The sequence below is a fragment of the Euprymna scolopes genome, chromosome 34 (assembly GCF_053919585.1).
Source record: "Euprymna scolopes isolate OS-2025 chromosome 34, ASM5391958v1, whole genome shotgun sequence".
NCBI classification, from domain to species: domain Eukaryota; kingdom Metazoa; phylum Mollusca; class Cephalopoda; order Sepiida; family Sepiolidae; genus Euprymna; species Euprymna scolopes.
The window spans coordinates 56,308,526-56,329,727 of record NC_136515.1 but is presented as its reverse complement, the minus strand read 5'-3'; the positions used below and the strand labels follow the sequence as shown (position 1 = coordinate 56,329,727).

At 36.1% G+C, this 21,202-nt stretch overlaps 1 protein-coding gene across 1 annotated transcript in view; it reads right to left on the bottom strand.

Moving 5' to 3' along the window:
- Nucleotides 1-13,814, bottom strand: part of LOC145259213 (acyltransferase PGAP2-like) — a 55,064-nt gene extending 41,250 nt beyond the window's left edge. Inside the window, exon 1 of the mRNA XM_080117047.1 lies at nt 13,556-13,814. Within this exon, the coding sequence (XP_079973173.1) occupies nt 13,556-13,717 (162 nt within the window). The 5' untranslated portion in view covers nt 13,718-13,814. The remainder of the gene's footprint in view (nt 1-13,555) is intronic.
- Between the last annotated feature and the right edge of the window lie 7,388 nt (nt 13,815-21,202).

Below are 21,202 nucleotides of genomic sequence, written 5' to 3'. Positions count from 1 at the left end.
AAAAAGAAAAGAAAATCAAATCAAATTTAATGGCTAAACAATACTCAATGATCTCTTGATGCCATTTTGTAGGACAAGAGAGATAACTCCAAGTAATTCAAAATTTTACAAAATTTTAGAAAGCCATTCTTAACATATGTTGGGAGCATTAGAAAAAAAACTCAAATTCACTTAAAAATTATTTTCTTTATAAAAATAAAACTACTTAATCAATTTACTTGATTTTTGGTGTAAAATATTTTCTTTCGGATACATACATCATACAGATTTTTCTTTATTTTTGTTGTTTTCTGGTGTGGGGGATATAAAATCATTTTTTTAAATGATTTTTAGTGATTTTAATAATAAATCATAGCCATTACAAGGTTGATTTTTATCTCAGTAGTTTGAATTGCGTTAAACATTATGGATCAAAACACAGTATCTCACTTACTCATGAAATTTGATTTCCTTAGTTGAAAAAAAACAAAAAAACAAGAAAAGACTACTTGATCAATTTATATGATTTTTGGAATATGGCATTTTCATTCCTTGACGGGTACGTACATCACATCTGTATATTTGTTTTTTAATTAGGTCGAACTCTATATTGTGTTGGTACCAAAATAAATTAAATTAAATTAACCTCCTTCTACAGTATCTGAACCAAGCTTTGAAAATTTTTGTGGCGCTTATGAACTTTTGTTACCGTTATTTTTTTAAAAATAGTATTTTCAAGTTAAATTCTTTTACAATATTTTTTTATTAAATTGTTAAGTAAAAGTAAAGAATAGTTTAAAAAAAACATCCTCCCCCTCTCCATGTTAAGAATGGCTTTCTAAACAATTTTTTTTTATTTCAGTATGGTAACAAAAGTACATAAGTACCAGTTTTGTTTAAGTTTTTTTTTAGGTTTAGTTCATCAAAAGTTGGTTTGATTCTGTTCAAATTCTGTAGAATCACCTAAATTAAAATAAAAAGCATTACTTATACAATGAAGGTACCATTTTTAAAATAGTATGTTCAAGTTAAATTCAAGTTTTATCTTTTGCTCAATAAATTGTTACAAAACACCTTCCCCTTTCCATCTTAAGAATGGTTTTCTAAATAATAACATAAGTATTTCAGCACAGTACCTTTTTTGCATAAGTACCTAAAAAGCAATTGCATAATTAAACTTATTTTCAAAACAAAACTACAGAAAATTCTTAAAAAAAAAAAAAAAAAAAAAAAAAAATGATCAAGTAGTTTTTCATTAAAATAAATTTTATGACGAAGCCACCTCCCATGTTTAATAAATAAGGGGAGATAACTCAATTAGAATTATCGAGATCAACATCGGCATTGTAATCGATATAGTTTCCTATTAAAATCGCTAAGAATCGTAAAAATAAAATAATTTTAGTGCTTCTACATTATTGGGATGAGATTTTGTAGTCAATAAATGGAGTTTGCAAATAAAAAACAATATTTCAACTGATTTTTTTTTGTCAATTCTAATAAGTTACAATGGTATCTTCCAAATTATGCAGTCGGAATTACCTGAATATTACTGAATTATTAAAAAAAAAACAATTTTAATCGTGTTAGCAGGTGAAAAATTGCCGCCATCTTGTTTGGGTCAAAACGGAAAATTACCTCCCTTTTGAAATCTCCTGTGTCTTACAATTGTTTTCTTCAAATTCTATTTTTCATTTTCTTTAATAAATAATTTTCTACCTTATTGATTTTCGTGATTTTGGATATAATCATCTTAAAAATACGAGGAATACGTAGATACCATTGTTTCCATGTGAAATTCAGTATTATGAATTTCGAAATTTCGTTCTGATAGTGCAGAAGCACCATAATTTTCAATATAGAAAAAACTACTTGATCAATTTATGTAATTTTTGGAATATGACACCTTTGTTCCATAACCGGTACATACATCATAAAGATTTATCTGCAATGTAGTTTTCATTTAATTGTTTATTTTGGTAAATTTTTACATTAGGTCCACCTCCACAATTTTCTTTAAAATTACAACTTTTCGATTATGCTGAATGCGAAAATCACATTTAAATTTTGCAAAGACAAGTAGTTATCGAGATATGAAAATCTGTATTATGCATTGTAATTCTCTGGCGACCATGTTTATACACAATAAACAAGTCTGCTTCTACTACTAATGTAAAAAAACAAAAAGTCAATGTTTACGAGGTGCCCCAGGGGAATTTTGGGGGAATTTTTGACACCCCTAACAAAAAACTGTGAATAAAATATAAAAAAACTCGTAATTTCTTTTTAAAGTGGGTTGTTTATTTTCTTTATGGAATGTACTTCCAAAATAAACTATTGAAAGCATTTAAAAATGATAGAAATATTATTTTTTTTAAAATAGTGTTTACAAAGTGCCTGCGCGCCTTCATGCAGCCATTTTGTTTACGTAATGAAATCAATTGAATTTTACGAGTGAAATTTTTTTCAATTTTTTCAATTTAAAAATCTATCAAAATTTTTCTATTGGTTCAATTTTTACGATATTTTCAGATTCAATGTGAAATTTTATGCTCTTTCCAATAAACCGAATATAATATTATAGACAAGAGTTTTTTTTAAATTCACCGCCCCCATTTTGAAATGTCTATTAAAATAAAAAATAATTTTCTCACCTTAAATTTATATATCAGAAATTGAAAATAAAAGATCAATAAATAAAATAAGTTAATTTAAAACAAAAAACAAAAATACAGTTATTTGCAAATTTACCTGTAAATTCCAAAGTTTAAAACCTTTTTTTTATAAACCACGTTAATTTTTTTTTTAATGAAACCTTATAATCTTCTTATATTGCACAGAAAGTTTCGTTTTATTACGAAAATTATTTCTATTTCATTCAATGTTTTTTTTTTTAATATTAAAAAAAAAAAAAAAATTCACTCCATAAAGTGGAAATAAAATATATTTAATCATATATATTTTTTGAGAAAAGAAAAAAAAAAAATTTTATTGTTTTTTATTTTTAAAGCAAAAACTTATAAATAAAATGTGACTAGTTTTCAGATTTGGAGCCACAAATTTCTTCAAGCGCAAGGCTAGACGGCTAACGCGAACATGTGGTTTTTACGTCCTTCTATTCATCCGTAGTTCAAAACAAAATGAATCACTGGTGCGATATGTGGCTAAACATCGTAATAATGTTTACGTAATGGCGGGGTTTTCAAATACTTGTTTAAAAAAATTCTTTTATTTAAAAAATACATGGAATTTAAAATAAATTCTTAACAATGAAAAATGGAACTAACCATTGAATAGTATTTTTTATAGGTAAGTGATTTTTTGGCATTAAAGAAAACTGATTTAAAAAACAAATATTGCATAATTTGCTGTTAAACCTATGTTTTTTTTAAATTTGGTCTTTGCTCCTTTAATTGAAAAAAACAAATTAGGGTTTGAATTATATTTTTCAAGTAGTTATAAACTTCGGAAGATAGTAAGTTGAATTATTAAAGTTCTTATCACGCATTTTTAATGGCCACTTCTGATACACCTACCCCGCGCCATTTAACCCCTAAAAAAATTAAAAAATGAAGATCTACTTTTTTTTGTCCAATACGTTTAAAAAGGACTTTATGAATAATAGGAAAAGAGAAATTTTGAAAAAAATAGATAGCATTTTAAAGTGGGGATCATTTTCCCATATAAATTTAATGTAAAGTGATCACCCACTTCTTGGCCAATTAGCGCTCGAGACATGTCACCGTAGCATTATTTCAAGCTTGTCAAGCGTGGTGAGGGTAAGGAAGTGTGGCAAGCATGACAATTTTGGGGGAGGGAGAGGATTACATTTGAAATATAAAATAACGATATATTTAATTAAAATTTTAGTAATGTTGGGGGGGGGGTTAAAACATAAAATAACACGATAAATTTAATTTTCGTGGCAGGAGAGGGGGATACCAAAGTTAATTTTATTATTATTATTATTATTATAAATAACAAAAAAAAAAAAAAAAAGGAAAATAAATAAAGTAAAATCAATGTTTTTATTTTATTTATTTTTCTTTTTTTTTTTTTGTAATTTATTATAATAATAATAATAAAAAAAATTAGTTCCACATTATCTTTTAATTTCATTCCATCGCCCCCCCCCACGTTTTTGTGAGTCTAAAAACAAGCATAGTCGCCACGTACATTTATATATGAAACATGCGGATAAATGTTTGTAATACCGTGAAAACTAGTTGCTGTGCCAGACCCAATTTTAAATGCAATATTCGTTTTCAGCACACCTGGAACCCCCGAGAGAAGTTTTTAAAGGTAGGTTGTGTGTTAATAATTAATTCATTTTTTCGTTTTATTTTGTCCTCCCCCCCCCCCCAAAAAAATGGTGATCTATTTAAACGGATTTTATGAATAATATGAAAAGAGAAATTTGGTATTCCCCCCCCCTCCCGTCACGAAAATTAAATTTATCGTGTTATTTTAGGTTTTACCCCGCCCCCCCTAAAATTTTAATTAAATATATCGTTATTTTATATTTCAAATGTAATCCTCTCCCTCCCCCAAAATTGTCATGTTTGCCGCACTTCCACACCCTCCCCGCGCTCACCAAACTTGAAATAATTCTATGATGACATGTCTCGTTGAATGCTAAGTAGCCAAGAAGTGGGTGATCACTTTACGTTAAATTTATATGGGAAAATGATCCCCCACTCTAAAATGCTATGTATTTATTTTTATTTCAAAATTTCAGTTTTCATATTATTCATAAAGACCTTTTAAACGTATTAGGCAAAAAAAAAAAAAAAAAAAAAAATTTTTTTTTTTTTAGGGATTAAACGACGCTGGGGCACTAAGTGTATCAGAATCGGCCATTAAAAATGCCATATATGAACTTGAATAAATCAACTTACTATCTTTCAAAGCTTATAACTACTTCAAAAATGTAATTCAAACCCTAATTTTTTTGCAATTAAAGGAGCAAAGACCAAATTAAAAAAATAAAAAGATTAATAGCAAATTATGCAATTTGTTTTTTTTTTAAATCGGTTTTCTTTAAAAAAGATTTAAAGAAAATCAACGAAATTTTACTTACTTCAATTATAAAAAATATATATAAATTCAAAAAAATCACTTACCTATAAAAATTCTATTCAATGTGTACTTCCATTGTTAAGAATTTATCCATATTTATACTTATATTCCATGTCCTTTTTAAATAAAATACTTTTTTAAACAAGGATTCAAAAAAAAAAAAAAAAAAAAAAACGTGAACTCATTTTTTGACTGTTCAAATAAAGGGAGACAAATCTTTGATTTTGTTTTCGCAATTATCTTACGGTGATTTATAAACGCCATAATTAATCTTTTTTTTATTGCGTGCTGTTAACCAAAATTAGTATTTTTGTGCCTCCATAGTTGAAAAAAAAAGCACACATTCACTTATAAGTTTTTGTCGTTAAACAAAAAAACCAAGTCGACCGATTTTTTTTTTTAATTCTCTTAATGAAATACACGAGTTTTTGATTATTATATTTTATTTCTACTTTATCGAGTGAATTTTTTTTTAAATATCTAAAAAAAAAAAGAAGAAAACATTGAATGAAATAGAAAAGATTGTCGTCAGCGTCTGGTATTTACTTGACGATATAAGCATAACATGAGCTTTCATTAAAAAAAAAAATAAATCAACGTGGTTTAAAAAAAAAAAGGTTTTACACTTTGGACTTTACAGGTAAATTTCAAAATAACACTTCTTTTTTTATTTTAAATTGGAATATTTTATTTATTGATCTTTTATCTTCAATTTGTGATATATAATATATATCTAAGTACATTTTTTTGTATTTTCTTTGCACACTTTATCTTCTTATATTTTATTCTATCCTTTTTAAACCAAACAAATCTAACCCTTCTATTTTATTTTATTTATTTTGTTTTTATTTATTTATTTATTTACTTTGTTTTTTCTCAATGTAATTTTTATCTTATTTCTCAGACATCTTGACCCTTCTTGATTCACTTATTTTAAAAACAATTTCCTGACTAATTTCTTTTTTACCATGTCACATCGACGTAGTAATGCGGAGGGGGAATCCCTATTTAGCTTATTTAGATGACAGAAGAACTTTTTTCCTTTTTTATGCATAATCTACTCTCATTGAAATAGATTAATTTAAATATGAAGTCGACCGCTTGACATATAAACACCCGAATTATTAACTGTGCCTAAAAAGGAGTCGTAGACGAAAAAAAAGACGCACGGACTTTCTTTACTGGTAAATATTTCAGACAAGAAATTGTCTTGATTTCAGATTGCGTATTAGCTTCTATATTTCAGCCTAATTGCCCAGTTTTTAATTTAATTCATGCCTGGCCAAGTTACTGTTGTAAAATCTAAATGTGACGAAGTTCAGGATCTATTCAAAATATATAAGCAGAATATTGGTTTTCTTTCCTTTCCTCCTCAAAGAAGGGAAAGCTCACTAACGACCACAAATGTAAGGTGTGCTCCCCCCTACCACAATGACCTGACACAGTAAGGTTAAAATTCCCTTAGCGGCACTTGCATGGTGGTCGAAGAGATCCATTTGCCACCACACCGAAATCTAATTTTTAGCTAAGTACATTTTTTTGTATTTTCTTTGCACACTTTATCTTCTTATATTTTATTCTATCCTTTTTAAACCAAACAAATCTAACCCTTCTATTTTATTTTATTTTATTTATTTTGTTTTTATTTATTTATTTATTTTGTTTTTTCTCGATGTAATTTTTATCTTATTTCTCAGACATCTTGACCCTTCTTGATTCACTTATTTTAAAAACAATTTCCTGACTAATTTCTTTTTTACCATGTCACATCGACGTAGTAATGCGGAGGGGGAATCCCTATTTAGCTTATTTAGATGACAGAAGAACTTTATTTAAGTACAATACTTAATAGTAACAGCCATGGTAAGGTGCAAAAAAAAAAAAAAAAGTGCCACCTAATTTAACTTTTAGTATTCGTTACCTAAATATGCAGTATCTTAGCTGTGATACTAGAGCTATTCTTCCTGAGTGGATGCTATGCTCCGTGCGTTACTTTAATGTCTTCCTATAAATACGAAATACGGAATTCCGATCCACCATGAACTAGTTCTTGTAACTGGAACAAACACCTAACTGCTAGCTACGGAATCCCAATATACATTTTACCTCCAAGACGATTACCTGTCTAGCCTGCATGCGCAAAAAAAAAAAAAAAAAAATTACCTGCCACTCTAAATCCTAATGTAGATCTGTTTCTTGTAAATTAATAACCCCTATCCCTTGAAGGCTAACAATCTGCTCCTTCCCACCAAACCGCCACTTAACTCCTACATTTCACTCCGTTTTGTACTGGAATCTTTAACTAACTTCCAGCCCCTGACTCTCACATGCTAACTTCTTAGTCATCACTAAACATCTATACAATTCTACCCTCTAGACATGCATTGGAGTTCATTCCTATTCCAGTTGGTATTAAACAGCCAAAGTATGTACTCGGAAGCAAAGCACACCGCACTGCATTACACAACTGTCTCCTCTTAGATAGCTTTGCAACGCTAATACGAAACTGAACCAATGCTCCTTGATATGCTTAATGTCCATAACTTTTACTTGAAAGCTGAAAACATCTCTCAATAATAGAAACTCACCTTGTACCTCCAATTTTATTCGCACCTACTAAAACCAGCCCATATATCTATTTACCAAATTACACATGACTCAAAACTTACTGTTTTACCCGTACTATACTGCACTCGCATCTCATGCCCTGCTATCATCTAAAATATAGTTTTTGGCACAACTCGTGGTTCAATTCTTAACACCTACTCACACTTTAATATTATACTAGACCCAAGCTCACATGAATAAAAATAAATAAATAAATAAAAATAAAAATAAAAAAAGGAAAAAAAATAATAAAAAATATATATAAACAAAAGTGTAAGCCTCAAACCACATTATCCCCTAACAAGCCTCCTTACAATCATAGTTGCTTACACTGCATGAGCTTTACTCAACCCCTTTATCCACTAACAATGAAATAACAATATCCCTAATCCACTTTGAGGAGTGTAACTATTTAGCAGATATAACCTCTACAAACTAACCCAATAACATTAACTAACCTCGCGGGGTTGCAGAAATACCTGGATTAGAACCCAGGCGCGGAGCAAACCCTCTCAGTGGTGACGGACCCAGTGAATCTTTCCAGATCATCCGTCTAGGAGAAGGAAAACTCTGAAACTAAACCAGAGAGGAGGGAGGCCTCTTCAGTCTTGGATGACAACCTTCCTAGAGCTGGTGACTCAAACAAATTACCGGTTTGCAATACCTAAATTGCTTAAGGAGTAGATAGGTCCTGCCTATCGCCCGGCTTCCATACTCCTTCTTTGCCTATTAGTCAGGCGCAGAGATACTATCACAGTGATTCGACAGAAACACCCATTGGTAGATCTTGTTTCTTGTCTAGGGCAATGAACGCCGTTTCCCCCACTCCCGACACACCCCACCCCTTAAGCTGGGCACTTGAGAATGCTTGAGTACCACATATGCCTGAGCAATTAGATTGGGTTGACCTTCCTCTGATGGGTTGAGGGTACCGGATTGACAGTTACTGGCTGCTGTTTCCGACTGGTAGTACAGGAGCCCTAACTCTTTGGTAGCGCTTAGAGCGGCTGCTCCATCAACAGTTGAATAATATCGGGATGTTTGCAGTGCCATGGCGTGCATGGAAAGGGACCCTGCACTCATCCCCGGTGGGCTTTCCTGAGGCCACAGTCCTAGTTGATGGAGGGTCAGCTGATGGTCTACTTGTGATGCATGTGTGATATTCTGCATAACTTCCTGTTCAGCTTCCCCTAACCCAACTGAAACTCGGTAAAAAACATGATGACAGTACAATCTAAAAATAAGCTTAAACCAGGCTTAGGGACAAACAAATCCAACTTGCCTCCTCCCTTGAGGCTTGCATTCACAAATATCCGTGGGCTTAGAACTAATTTGGCTGATGTTGAAGCATTTCTCCTAACAAATACCCCGGATATCTTAGCACTAAGTGAGACTAACCTACACTCCTCCATCCCCTCTAATTACTTTAACATGCCTGGATATCTCCCACTCTGCCGTAAGGACTCTGACAGACATATGCACGGACTTGGAGTTTACATTCGCTTGACTAGAGAAACAAACCTAGAAACAGATGATCAAGCCTTTATGTGCTTTAGACTTATCATGCAACACAACATTAGCTACTTTTACTTTCTCTACCGCTCTCCCTCGACCCAAGACTGCACCATAATAAACAAAGTATCTGACAGCATAGACACAGCACTCTCCTTCGACACTAGCGCCCAAGTACATGTATTTGGTGACTTTAATGTCCATCACAAAAACTGGCTTAGATTCTCTACTTATACAGATGCAGCAGGCAGCGCAACTCATAGCTTCTCTGTATCTCACTCCCTATCGCAAATTGTTACTTTCCCAACCCGCTTCCCTGATCAGGAAGAACAACACGCATCACTATTAGATCTGTTTTTGACCACAGTTCCTGACGATTGTGTAACGAAAGCCGACAGCCCACTTGGGAACGCTGATCATGCGGTAATAATGGTTGAAATCGCCCTAAACTCCAGACCCAAAACTGAAGAGCCAGTGCTCAAAACAACGAGATATTATAAAAAGGCTGACTGGGAAGCTATCAGAGATCTTATCAGAGACGCCCCATGGGGAAATATTTTTTCTCTTCCTGCTGAACAGTGTGCAAATGAGACCACTGAATGGTTCAAAACTGCAATCGAAGCGCATGTTCCCATGCGGAAATTCTATAGCAAGCCCCACTCTCCCCAATGGTTTACTTCGACTTGCGCAACTGCCATTGCTCAAAGGCAGCATGCATTCCGCAGGTTTAACCGACATAAGTCCAGTTCAAACAGACAAAAGTACATAGAAGCTAGAAGTAACGTTAAGAAAGAAATAGCGACAGCTAAGAGGGAATTTACGGAAACCACTAAAAAATGCATCGAAGCACAAAAATTAGGAACTCGTGACTTCTGGAAAATCTACAACAGTGTAGTAAATAATGGGCAATCAACAATTCCCCCACTAACCAACAATCACGAGGTTCTTTGCTCAGCAACCGAGAAGGCTAACATGCTTGCCAGTCGGTTTGCCTCCAACTCTACACTGGACCCTCTAAACCACCCCCTACCTGACTTTCCTATGCGGACAGACGCCACGCTAGACGATCTGGAAATCACCCCTGCTCAGGTGCATGCTATCATAAAAACCCTTGACACTTCCAAAGCATGTGGACCCGACCTCATCCCAGCTGTGCTATTAAAAAAGTGCTCAGCCGAAGTAGCTCCAGTTCTCTCTAAACTCTACAACAAATGCCTTAATGAATCTTGCTTTCCGAGCTGTTGGAAAACTGCTTCTGTGGTACCAGTATTCAAGAATTCTGGCGAAAGAACTGACCCATTAAATTATCGCCCTATTAGCCTCCTCCCACTTTTTGCCAAAATATTTGAGACCTTAATTAACCATGCTCTAGTCCAGCACCTTACAGATGCTAAACTTCTGACCGACCATCAATATGGATTTAGACAAGCCCGTTCCACGGCAGACATCCTCACTGTAATCTCTGAACGCATATACCATTCACTGGACAAAGCGGGAGAGGGCAGAGCGGTAGCTCTAGATATATCTAAGGCTTTTGACAGGGTATGGCATGAGGGTCTCCTCAGGAAGATTAGATCTTACGGTATCACTGGTAGAATACTTAACATAATTAAATCCTTCTTAGATAAGAGAAAAATCCAGGTTGTCCTCGACGGTAGTACGTCTAAACAATATAATATAAATGCGGGAGTGCCCCAGGGATCTATCCTTGGTCCTCTGCTGTTCCTGATATTCATAAATGACCTCCCCGACAAAATTGCCTCTGAGATGGGTATATATGCTGATGACACCACACTCTATAGCAGGCACGACAGGAAAACAAATGAACATATATCTAAAGTAATGGCAGAAACACTAGAGGATGACCTCAAATCAGTAGTGGAATGGGGACAAAAATGGATGGTAACGTTCAATGCCACCAAGACAAAACTGGTTTCATTCAATAATTACAAGAAACCTTCTCTACCACCTATAGCAATGGCCAACAACTCTTTAGCTGAGAGTACGTCTTTCAAGCTCCTTGGCCTAACGTTCACAGGAAACATGAGCTGGAACAATTACATCGAGGGCATTGCCAGGGCCGCTGCGAGGAAGGTGGGCTCTCTCTACCGTGCTAGAAAACTTCTAACACCCGAAAGTATCCTGTACCTCTATAAGGCCACTATTCGCCCATGTATGGAGTATTGCTGTCACATTTGGGCCGGTGCATCGGCTACTAGTCTCTCGCTCCTTGACAGGGTTCAAAAGAGAGTCGCAAATCTGATAGGCCCTAAACTGGCATCAAAACTTCAGCCTCTGTCCCATCGTCGAAACGTTGCATCCCTCTGCCTGTTCTACAAGTATTATAATGGTGAATGCTCTGAAGAACTGCAAGCACTTGTGCCCCCACGACGTGAACACCCTCGACAGACCCGACAAGCTACAAAATCCCACCCCCACACTGTAGAGATCCCTAGATGTAAAAGATCTTTCTACTCCAGTAGTTTCTTCCCCAGAACTGCTAGACTTTGGAATTCCATTCCAGGTCACTGCTTCCCCAACTGTACTGACATGCATAAGTTCAAGTGCAACGTGAACCAACATCTCGCTGCCCTAATCCCTACATAGTACCCCAGTAGATGTTTCCCCTGATAGTAGCCCCCTACATTAAAGTGGCAATGTGCCTTGTTTGGGGTGAAAATGTAATAAAAAAATAAAAAAAAAAATATATAAAACTTTGAATAAATTATTTCAATTTTAATAGACATTTCAAAATGGGGGGGGGGGTGAATTAAAAAAAAAAAAAAACGTTTGTCTAAAATATTATATTCGGTTTAGTGGAAAGAGCCTAAAATTTCATATTGACCCTGAAAATATCGTAAAAATTGAACCAATAGAAAACTTTTTATAGATTTTTAAAGTTTAAAAATTGAAAAAAATTTCACTCGTAAAAGTCAATTGATTTCACACGTAAAAAATTGGCTGGTTGAACGCGCACGCACCGGCACTTTGTCAACACTTTTTTTTTTCTTTTCTTTTTTTTTCAAAATAAAAAATAATATTTCTATTATTTTTTAAATAACTTTAATAGTTTATTTTCTGTATGGAATATACTTCCAAAATAAACAATCCACTTAAAGAGAAATTACGAGTTTTTTTAAAGTTTTTTTAAAAAATATTTTATTCGCAGTTTTCTGTTAGGGGGTGTCAAAAATTCCCCCAAGATTCTGATACTGCTACTGGGGCACCTCGTAAAAATTGACCAAACAAAATACCAGTCAATTGTAGTTGTCCAACATCAAACACCTTCAACTTCTCCATGTTTAGAACGGCTTTCGGAATAAACAATTAACAATTCCGAAAGCCGTTTTGAACATGGGGAAGTTGGGGGTGTTTATTCACGGCCATCGTAAGAGATATTACGATAGTCGCGATTTATTTCCAAAGTCATTTCCTTATTTTCAACCTCCCTCCTTCTTAAAGGTAAGTCTTCGGGTGGTCATACTTTCACCAAAATACCTTTATTTTGGTACTTGTACAGTTTAGTTAAGACATTAAAAAAATGAAAATATCGAAAAAAGTTTAAATTACGTTATGGAACGAAGTTCTCTGAAAAAGAATTTCACTTAATTTCATCAAGTATTTTTTTTTTTTTTTTTTTTTTTTTTTTTTTTTTTTTTTTTTTTACAGCGAAAAAACAATTTGTTATGATGCCGAGCAAAATGTTCGATTTTTAGGAAGAAAAGCTAGTATTAAAGATGGGGAGGGATGTCAGCGCTTTAACTGGAGTTATCTTCCTTTGTCATTTCTAAAATTCAAACAATTTTTTTTTTAAATCCAAGATTGTCGCCTTCAACGCGCTCTCATAAAAACGTTTTTTCCGCTGTAAAAAAAAAAAAAAATACTTGATGAAATTAAATGAATTTTTTTTTCGTAGAACTTCGTTCTATAACGGATACATACAATTTAAACTTTTTTCGATATTTTCATTTTTTAATGTCTTGACTAAACTGTACAAGTACCTTTATTTTTAATAGGTTCAATTCTAAATAAGCACTAAAGCAACAATTTACAAAAAAAACAAAACAAAAAAACAATGTAAATAAATTCACGATTTTTTTTTTGGGGGGGGGGGGTTGTAATTTATCTTTCTTTTCATCTGTGATTCTTTCGGCTGTTGCCGTAACTCCTTACCAGATTTTACCGAGCCAACATTGTCCGCCATGGGGGTTGATCTATAAAAACACCAAAATTATTTGAAACAATATTTAGCTGAAATAATAATAATAATAATAATAATAATACAACAATAATATAAATAAATACTGATTAAATTAAATAACCAAAAATTTCTCGATAACTGAACGAAAGAAGTGTGTGCGTTTGTTTTGGTTTTTACCTTGCAATGCGTACGCGTCGACTGTTCGAAATCGTACAAGATGGACCAGACGACACAGAAAACGAGCCCAAAAACCGGCAAAAATGCGACGATACAAGAAACGACAAAATGATTAACACGAATACGCGAATGGCCAAACGTATCAGCCATTTTGAAACTCATCAAATTCGATCAAAGAAAAAGAAAATCAACTTCTTTATTCGCGCAGAAGAGTTCTACTACAACCAGAAAAGCAGCTGAAACAGGACGACGGCGATGACCCCTATGTCATGACCTTTCACCTTTAAACTTACACTAAATGTAAAGGGTCATGGTTTGGCAGTCTTGCAGTTAAGTCCCGGCAAAGTTCGACAACTCTAGAAGGGTCGCATCGCATTAATATTTTACATCGTCATCTCACGATTACGATTTATTAGTTTTAAAATAAAAAATATATATGTAATTAATAGAAAATATTTGGTAAATGTTACCTTACGCTATAACAGAACACCGATTACTCTAATTTGTTTTTTTTTTTTTTTAGAGGCATTCGAGGTCGCTGACAACGAATCTGATAATCAAAACCCGCCGCAAATTATGCACCCCTAGACCTTGGGACTATTTTGTGCCATTTTACCGCCTTCGGTAGTGTTTTTCTTACATGATACGTTCGCATGTCTTATCACATCGCGTAGGAATCCTGGCATGCCGGAATCTGTAAACGGTCATTTCAAATAAAGTTAAAAAAAAAACAAAAAAAAAAAAAAAGTGGTTTATTTATTTTTTTTTGTCTTACGTAGTTTTAATGCATTTTAATTGATCTAAAAAAAAAAGGTTTTCACGAGCGGTTTGCAAAAACATAAGCACCAAACACATTTTTATGTTTTTCGTTCTTTTTGTGTGTGTGTGTGGGGGGGGGGCATTAACGGGTGCTTCTGCAGTTTAAGTAACCATTTTTCCGTAAGTAACGCGGCGACATTTATCATTTCACAAAAATTCTGCTTACATTGGGGAGGGGGCGGTGGTGATGCTGGGGCATGAAGGCGGTGAAATGGCACAAAATAGTCCCACGGTGTAGGGGTTCATACCATGCAAACGGTAAATTTGCGGCGGGTTTGATTATCAGATTCATTGTCAGTGACCTCGAATACCCCTAAAAAACAAATTAGAGTGGTCGGTGTTCTGTTGTAGCGAAAGGACCTTACGTAACATTTACCAAATGTAGAGTTGAATGTAATAATCAAAGAGAAAAGCGCCCCCGTGTGTGTGTGTGTCGTGCGGTCATACAATTTACCTTCGGATGGGATCTGAGAGAACGAGAAATTAAAGATGGCAGCGATGGATTTATAAGGTGTAGTCTCGTGGAATCTCACGAGATCTCATCTTCCACTGCACATATATGCAAATGGAATGGGGTCAGTTTTCTGATAAAATGTCTGTTGGCAGAGGCAGTGGGTAGAGACGTGCTGGAAGTTGAGAGAGAAAGTTGTCAGTGACGAATTCTAGCTGGACTTTTGCGTATTGCATTTGGTTTATTTTGTTTTGCTGTTTACCAGCCCATTTAACATCAAGCTATTTCGGCATAATGGGGGACAAATTCGACCTTAAATTAATACTGGAATTCGACGGTTCGACCCCGGTATTTGACTGGGTGGAGAAGGTGGAACTGCATTTCCTGTTGTCTAGTGTGAAGAACATTGAATATGTGGTTCCTCTACGTCTGTCCAGCAGGACTTTCGCAGTATATCAACAGCTTAGTCCTGAAGAAAAACAGGATTATGACAGGATCAAGGTGGCATTATACAAGGCGTTCGCTATCAACCCCGCCACTGTTTGGGAGCAATTTGAGGCAAAAACCTTGCATCCCGGTGAAACTGTTGACGTTTATTTGGCCGAGCTGACGAAATTGACGGTGTTGTTTGGTGGGTTGCCTGAGCGGGCCTTGGCAGGCAAATTTTTGGCAGGGATTCCAACCGGAGCAAAGCAACTCCTGTGGGCTAGCTCAAGCATAGCTTCATTGTCCCTTAATGGCCTGGTAGACCGGATCAGGACCGTGATGAAGAATGCTTATGAGATGGGAGAACTGGTAGTCGCTGCTGCACAGCGCGCATTAAATGAGGATAGACTGTCCCAGGGTCCCGTCTTGCGTAGTGAAGTCATGTGGTATAGGTGCAATAACCAGGGCCACATTGCGAGGAACTGCCGGCAGCAACTGATAGCTATTCGCTGCTACCGATGTAATAAGACTGGTCATATGTCCCGGGGTTGTTCGGGAAACGGGGGTCGGGGACAAGGTGCCAACGTTGACCTCTTCCCCAAACAGAAATTAGACGAGGTGCTTCCGACCATTCAGGTCTATGTCAATGAGACATTGTGCTCAGCACTCTTCGACTCTGGGTGTTCTTGCACTGTAGTGAGTGCAGGCCTCTGCTGCACTTGGAAGAAGAAGACTACTAGATTAACCACCCTCAGTGGAGCGACGCAGACATGTTGCAGGGTGGGCACTGTGAACATTCGCACTAAAACTGGAAATTCAGCTAACATCGAAGCGCTGGTAGTACTTGAGAAACCGCTCAGCTTTGACCTGCTCCTAGGCTATGACGCCATCAGAACCCTAGGTGGTGCTAACATAAAACAGACGGGGGCGATACAGTTTCAGGAGAAGGTTCCAGTGTGTGCTGCTTTGAAGATCAGCCAGACTTTATTGTCGAGTTTGACCAACAGCACAAGGCTTGGACAGCCGTGTGGAAGTGGTTGGAAAACCAGGAACCAGCCGAACTGCAAAATGAGGTAACAGAGTACCATGTGTCCGACCAAATGAGGCCTGCATATGAAGAGGAACTTCGTGATTGGATCAAGGATGGCTGGTTGATTCCTACACCTATGAGAAACTTGGACCTCCCAAAGGCCTGATTCTGCTGATGGCGGTCGTTCAGCATAACAAAGCAAAGGTGATGGACTATCGCGAACTGAACACGCATGTTGATGCGTTCACGGCAGATGCTGACGTTTGTGCAGCAAGTTACGAGAGTGGCGCCAGCAGGGTTCCAATGTGTCCCTGCTGGATCTAAGAAAAGCATACCTGCAGTTTAGAATCAGTGAAACAATGTGGCCATTTCAGACGGTAGTGTTTGCTGGCAGAAGGTACTGCCTTACCAGACTAGGCTTTGGGCTGAACATAGCACCCCAAATAATGAAGACCATTATTAACACTGTGTTGTCACAGGAAGAGACAATAAAAGATGGGACATTGGCGTACCTTGATGACATATATGTGAATGAAGACATTGTGTCATCGTCATGTGTGAGGGCCAAACTGGCTGAGTTTGGTTTGACGTGCAAGCATCCAGAACGTTTGGTGAATGGCGTTCGTGTCTTGGGTCTGAACGTTCGACAGGAGCGAGGGACTTTGAAATAGAGGCGCGGAACTGCAGTTCCTGAAGTGCCCGATGTCTTCACGAGGTGAGCAGTATTCTCCCTGTGTGGAAAACTTGTGGGTCACCTACCAGCATGTGGATGGACTCGTGTGGCAACAGGCATCATAAAAAGGAGGGCAAGTGCAGTCACCAAAGGCTGGGATGATGAAACAGCCGACGATCTATTGGTTTGCATGGTGAAGGAGGCACTCGCAAGGGTAAAGCAGGATGACCCCACCAAAGGAGACTGGTGTGTGCAGGGAGACAAACTGAATGTGTGGGTGGATGCAAGTTCTCTGGCAATTGGTGTGCTATTGGAGAAGAATGGTGCTGTGATTGAGGACGCTTGCTGGTTGTGACTGGCGAGTGACACTGCTCATATCAACCTGGCAGAGCTCGACGCAGTGATAAAAGGCATCAACCTGGCACTCCAGTGGAAAGTCAGGAAATTACACATACACACAGATTCACTATGCGTGTACCACTGGATATCAGACATACTGACAGGCAAGACTATGGTGCGCACTAAGGCAGCCAGCGAGATGCTGATCAGACGGAGGTTGGAGACCGCAAAAAAGCTGGTAACAGAGTATAACCTGTCTGTGGATGCGGTACTGGTTACTTCAAATTGCAACCTCGCTGATAGGCTCACTTGGGTGCCACAGAAATGGTATGACACCATGAAGAAGAAAGCCAAGCCAGTACCATTATGTGCCACCTCTATTGAGGTGGCGGATGAAATCAGGAAGATACACCACCTCAGTGGATACCCCGGAGTGAGACAGACATGTTATTTTGTGCAGTTGTCCAATCCGTCAGTGTTCAAAAGTGTAGTGAAAGCGGTAGTCAAGGAATGCCAAACATGCCAGTCAATCGACCCCACCCCGGCCAGATGGCGGAAAGGTCAGCTGGGAGTAAACGCGACTTGGAGCCGACTGGGTATGGACATAACCCACTATGGCAGCCATCACTTCCTCACTGTGATCGATTGTGGACCGACAAGGTTTGCAATCTGGCGCCCATTAATAAGACAGGATTCCTCCAGTGTAATCTGTGAATTGGAGTCCATATTTTATGAAAAGGGGCCTGAAGAGATCCTCACAGACAATGACACGGCCTTCTGCAGTGGGGAGTTCAGACGTTTTGTAGACGAGTGGAGGATCCAACTCAGACACAGATGTGTATATGTACCAAGTGGTAATGGCATGGCAGAGCGGTGCCATCGAAGTGTGAAGAGGATCGCAGCAAGAAAACAATGCTCGATCACAAAAGCGGTCTATAGATATAATGCAACTCTAAAGAATGGCATGACTGTTGCAAGCAGGCCCACCAATGCGATCTATTGCTATTGCGTGCGCATCAAGGATATTGACACATGTCTGCCTGATGGCAGGAAACCCGAGGGCCGTATGAGTTAGGGGATACTGTTTGGGTGAAGCCTCCCAATAATCGATTCACCAGCAGCTTTCAAAGAGGGCGAATCACTGGCATTATCAGTGAGCAAGCTGTGTTAATCAATGGTACTCCACGCCATGTGAAGGATATCCGGCCTGCCCTGAATACGAACCAGTTGGAGAGTAGCAGTGTTGGTGAATCGTCCAACAATGACCTGTGGATCCGTCCTATTCCCCGCAATGGTACAACTGTGAACCCCAAGCTGACGCTGATAGTTCCAGCACCCCTTCTGAGAGCTCTGATGAAGATGAAGAAGTCCAGCCTGATGATATGACTGTACACCCTAACGCTGATGCTAATGGTTCCGACACATCTTCTGAGAGCTCCAATGAAGATGAAGTAGTCCAGCCAATCCCCCTTCGTAGGAGTGCCCGCAACAAACGACCGCATTCACCATGCCAAATGTGTGGTCTGGAGACCAGGGGGGAGTGTAGATTTGAATGGAATAATCAAAGAGGGCAGCGCCCCCGTGTGTGTCGTGCGGTCATCAAACTTACCTTTGGATTGGATCTGAGAGAAAGAGAAATTAAAGATGGCAGCCATGGATTTATAAGGTGTAGTCTCGTGGAATCTCACAAGATCTCATCTTTCACTGCACATGTATGCAAATTAATGGGGTCAGTTTTCTGATAAAATGTCTGTTGGCAGAGGCAGTGGGTAGAGACGTGCTGGAAGTTGAGAGAGAAAGTTGTCAATGACGAATTCTAGCTGGACTTTTGCGTATTGTATTTGGTTTATTTTGTTTTGCTGTTTACCAGCCCATTTAATGCCAATATTATATAATTAATATAAAAAAATATGAAAATTTGTTCCATTCCCATCTAATAGAAGAGTTGTGGAGGCGGCGTGAGAAAGGACACGCATTTCCACAAATTATTAAAAGCATAAGACAACAATACACTTTTTAAGAAATGTTTAATTTTCAAAGTTGTTTTATTTTGTATAAATTTATATTTTGTTACGTGGTTCATTACTTCAGATTTTATTTTGCATAAATTTATATTTTGTTACGTGGTTCATTACTTCAGATTTTATTTTGTTCGTTTTTCTGTTAAGACAATAATCCACTTTCTAAAAATTGTTTCATTTTTCTTTAAATAAATATAAATATATAAAAATGTATATTTTGTTCGTTTACTTTATTTAATCAAGTGCTTACTTCCAATATTAAAATATTTTTTATATCAATTACATATTGTATTTTAAAACTTTATAATAATTTTTATTTTTATTTTAAAACTAATAATTCGTAATATTCGTGATTTGACGGTGTAAAATACTGATGTGACCTTTCTAGAGTTGTCGAACTTTGCCGGGACTTAACTGCAAGACTGCCCATGGTTTTAATCAATGGCAGCACTGGTACAAATCTACAGCTCAACCTAAAAAAAAAAAAGAAAAATTTAAAAAGTACAGAAAAAATTATGTATCGGCAACAAACCGGAAAAGTGGTTAAAAAAAAACAAAAAAACTAACAAATAAATGTTACCAAAGGCAAGATTAGTTACTCTTCGACCTACCTTGATAAGTTTTTTGGTGTTTTAACAGTACTTATGCAGTTTAGCAAAAATATTTAAAAAAATCGAAGATAAAGAAAACTCTCTATGATGTATGCACCTGTTTTGGAATGAAGTTCTCATAAAAAAATAATTTTAAAAAAAATCGCTTAATTTAATTAAGTTTTTTTCTTTCCTTTTTTTTTCCGATCGCGATGGAGCCATTTTGGTAGTTTCCAGCTACAAGGAAGGGGTTCAGTGGGAGATAACTCCTAATTTTTAAAATTTGTTAAACAATTGGAACACTGAAAATGTACACAATAAAACAATACGTTTTATTGTTGTGGTGATTATTTATTTGTAAATATGCTTTTTTTTTTAATTTGCATTACAAATAAATAATCAATGCGACAATAAAATACATTGTTTTACTGTGTACGTTTTCAGCGTTCCAATTTGGGGGGAGGGCATTTAAATTATCCAAATAAACAATTGTTGATGCTTACTGCTTTTTTTTTTTTTGCATCAGTCATTTCCGTATTACGTTATGGGTTTATGTTTATGTACACATGTGCAACTGGAGGTTGTAAACCGGATGTTGGGTTACAACACCCATTACAAGGTCGCTTGAGTTTTATAATTATACTAGACTACCCGTGACCCGTTGGGTCAGTATGTTATATTAGCTATGGAATTAATGCATGAGCGTGACACTTGTGACATAAAGAAAATAATTTTTTTTGACATAACAGAAACATTTCTATGAAAGTATATTAAAATGAAAAAAGAATATAGATAGATTTCTATGAGTCGTTCTGTTTATTATAATTAATTATTTTTGAAAAAAAAAATTAACAGTTACTGAATTATAAGTGGTTGGCCATACTTATAGGTAAATGTGTACTGAATAGATACAATAATACTTATTATAGTTAAATTCAAATTTTGATAGATTTGCTTTTTTTTTCTTTTTACATCGTTCATTTCTATATTATGTTTAAGTTATTTTAAACCCCACTCTTCCCATGTTAAATAATAATTTCGAAATAATAACGTTAATATTTCAATGTGCAGGTCATGCCTCTATTGGAAGTTTAAGGCAGACATGCAAACATACATACATACATACATTTATATAGTGGTAACTAAAAATTTTCGACCCAAACTGATGAAAAAGCTTGCTCTATCTCTGAATATCCTTTATGTAAAATTTCAAATATTTAGACCAGAAATTGTCTGAGTAATTTGGAAGAGACCGCAGAGATCAATTTTTTTATAACTTTGACCCCTATTATGACCCC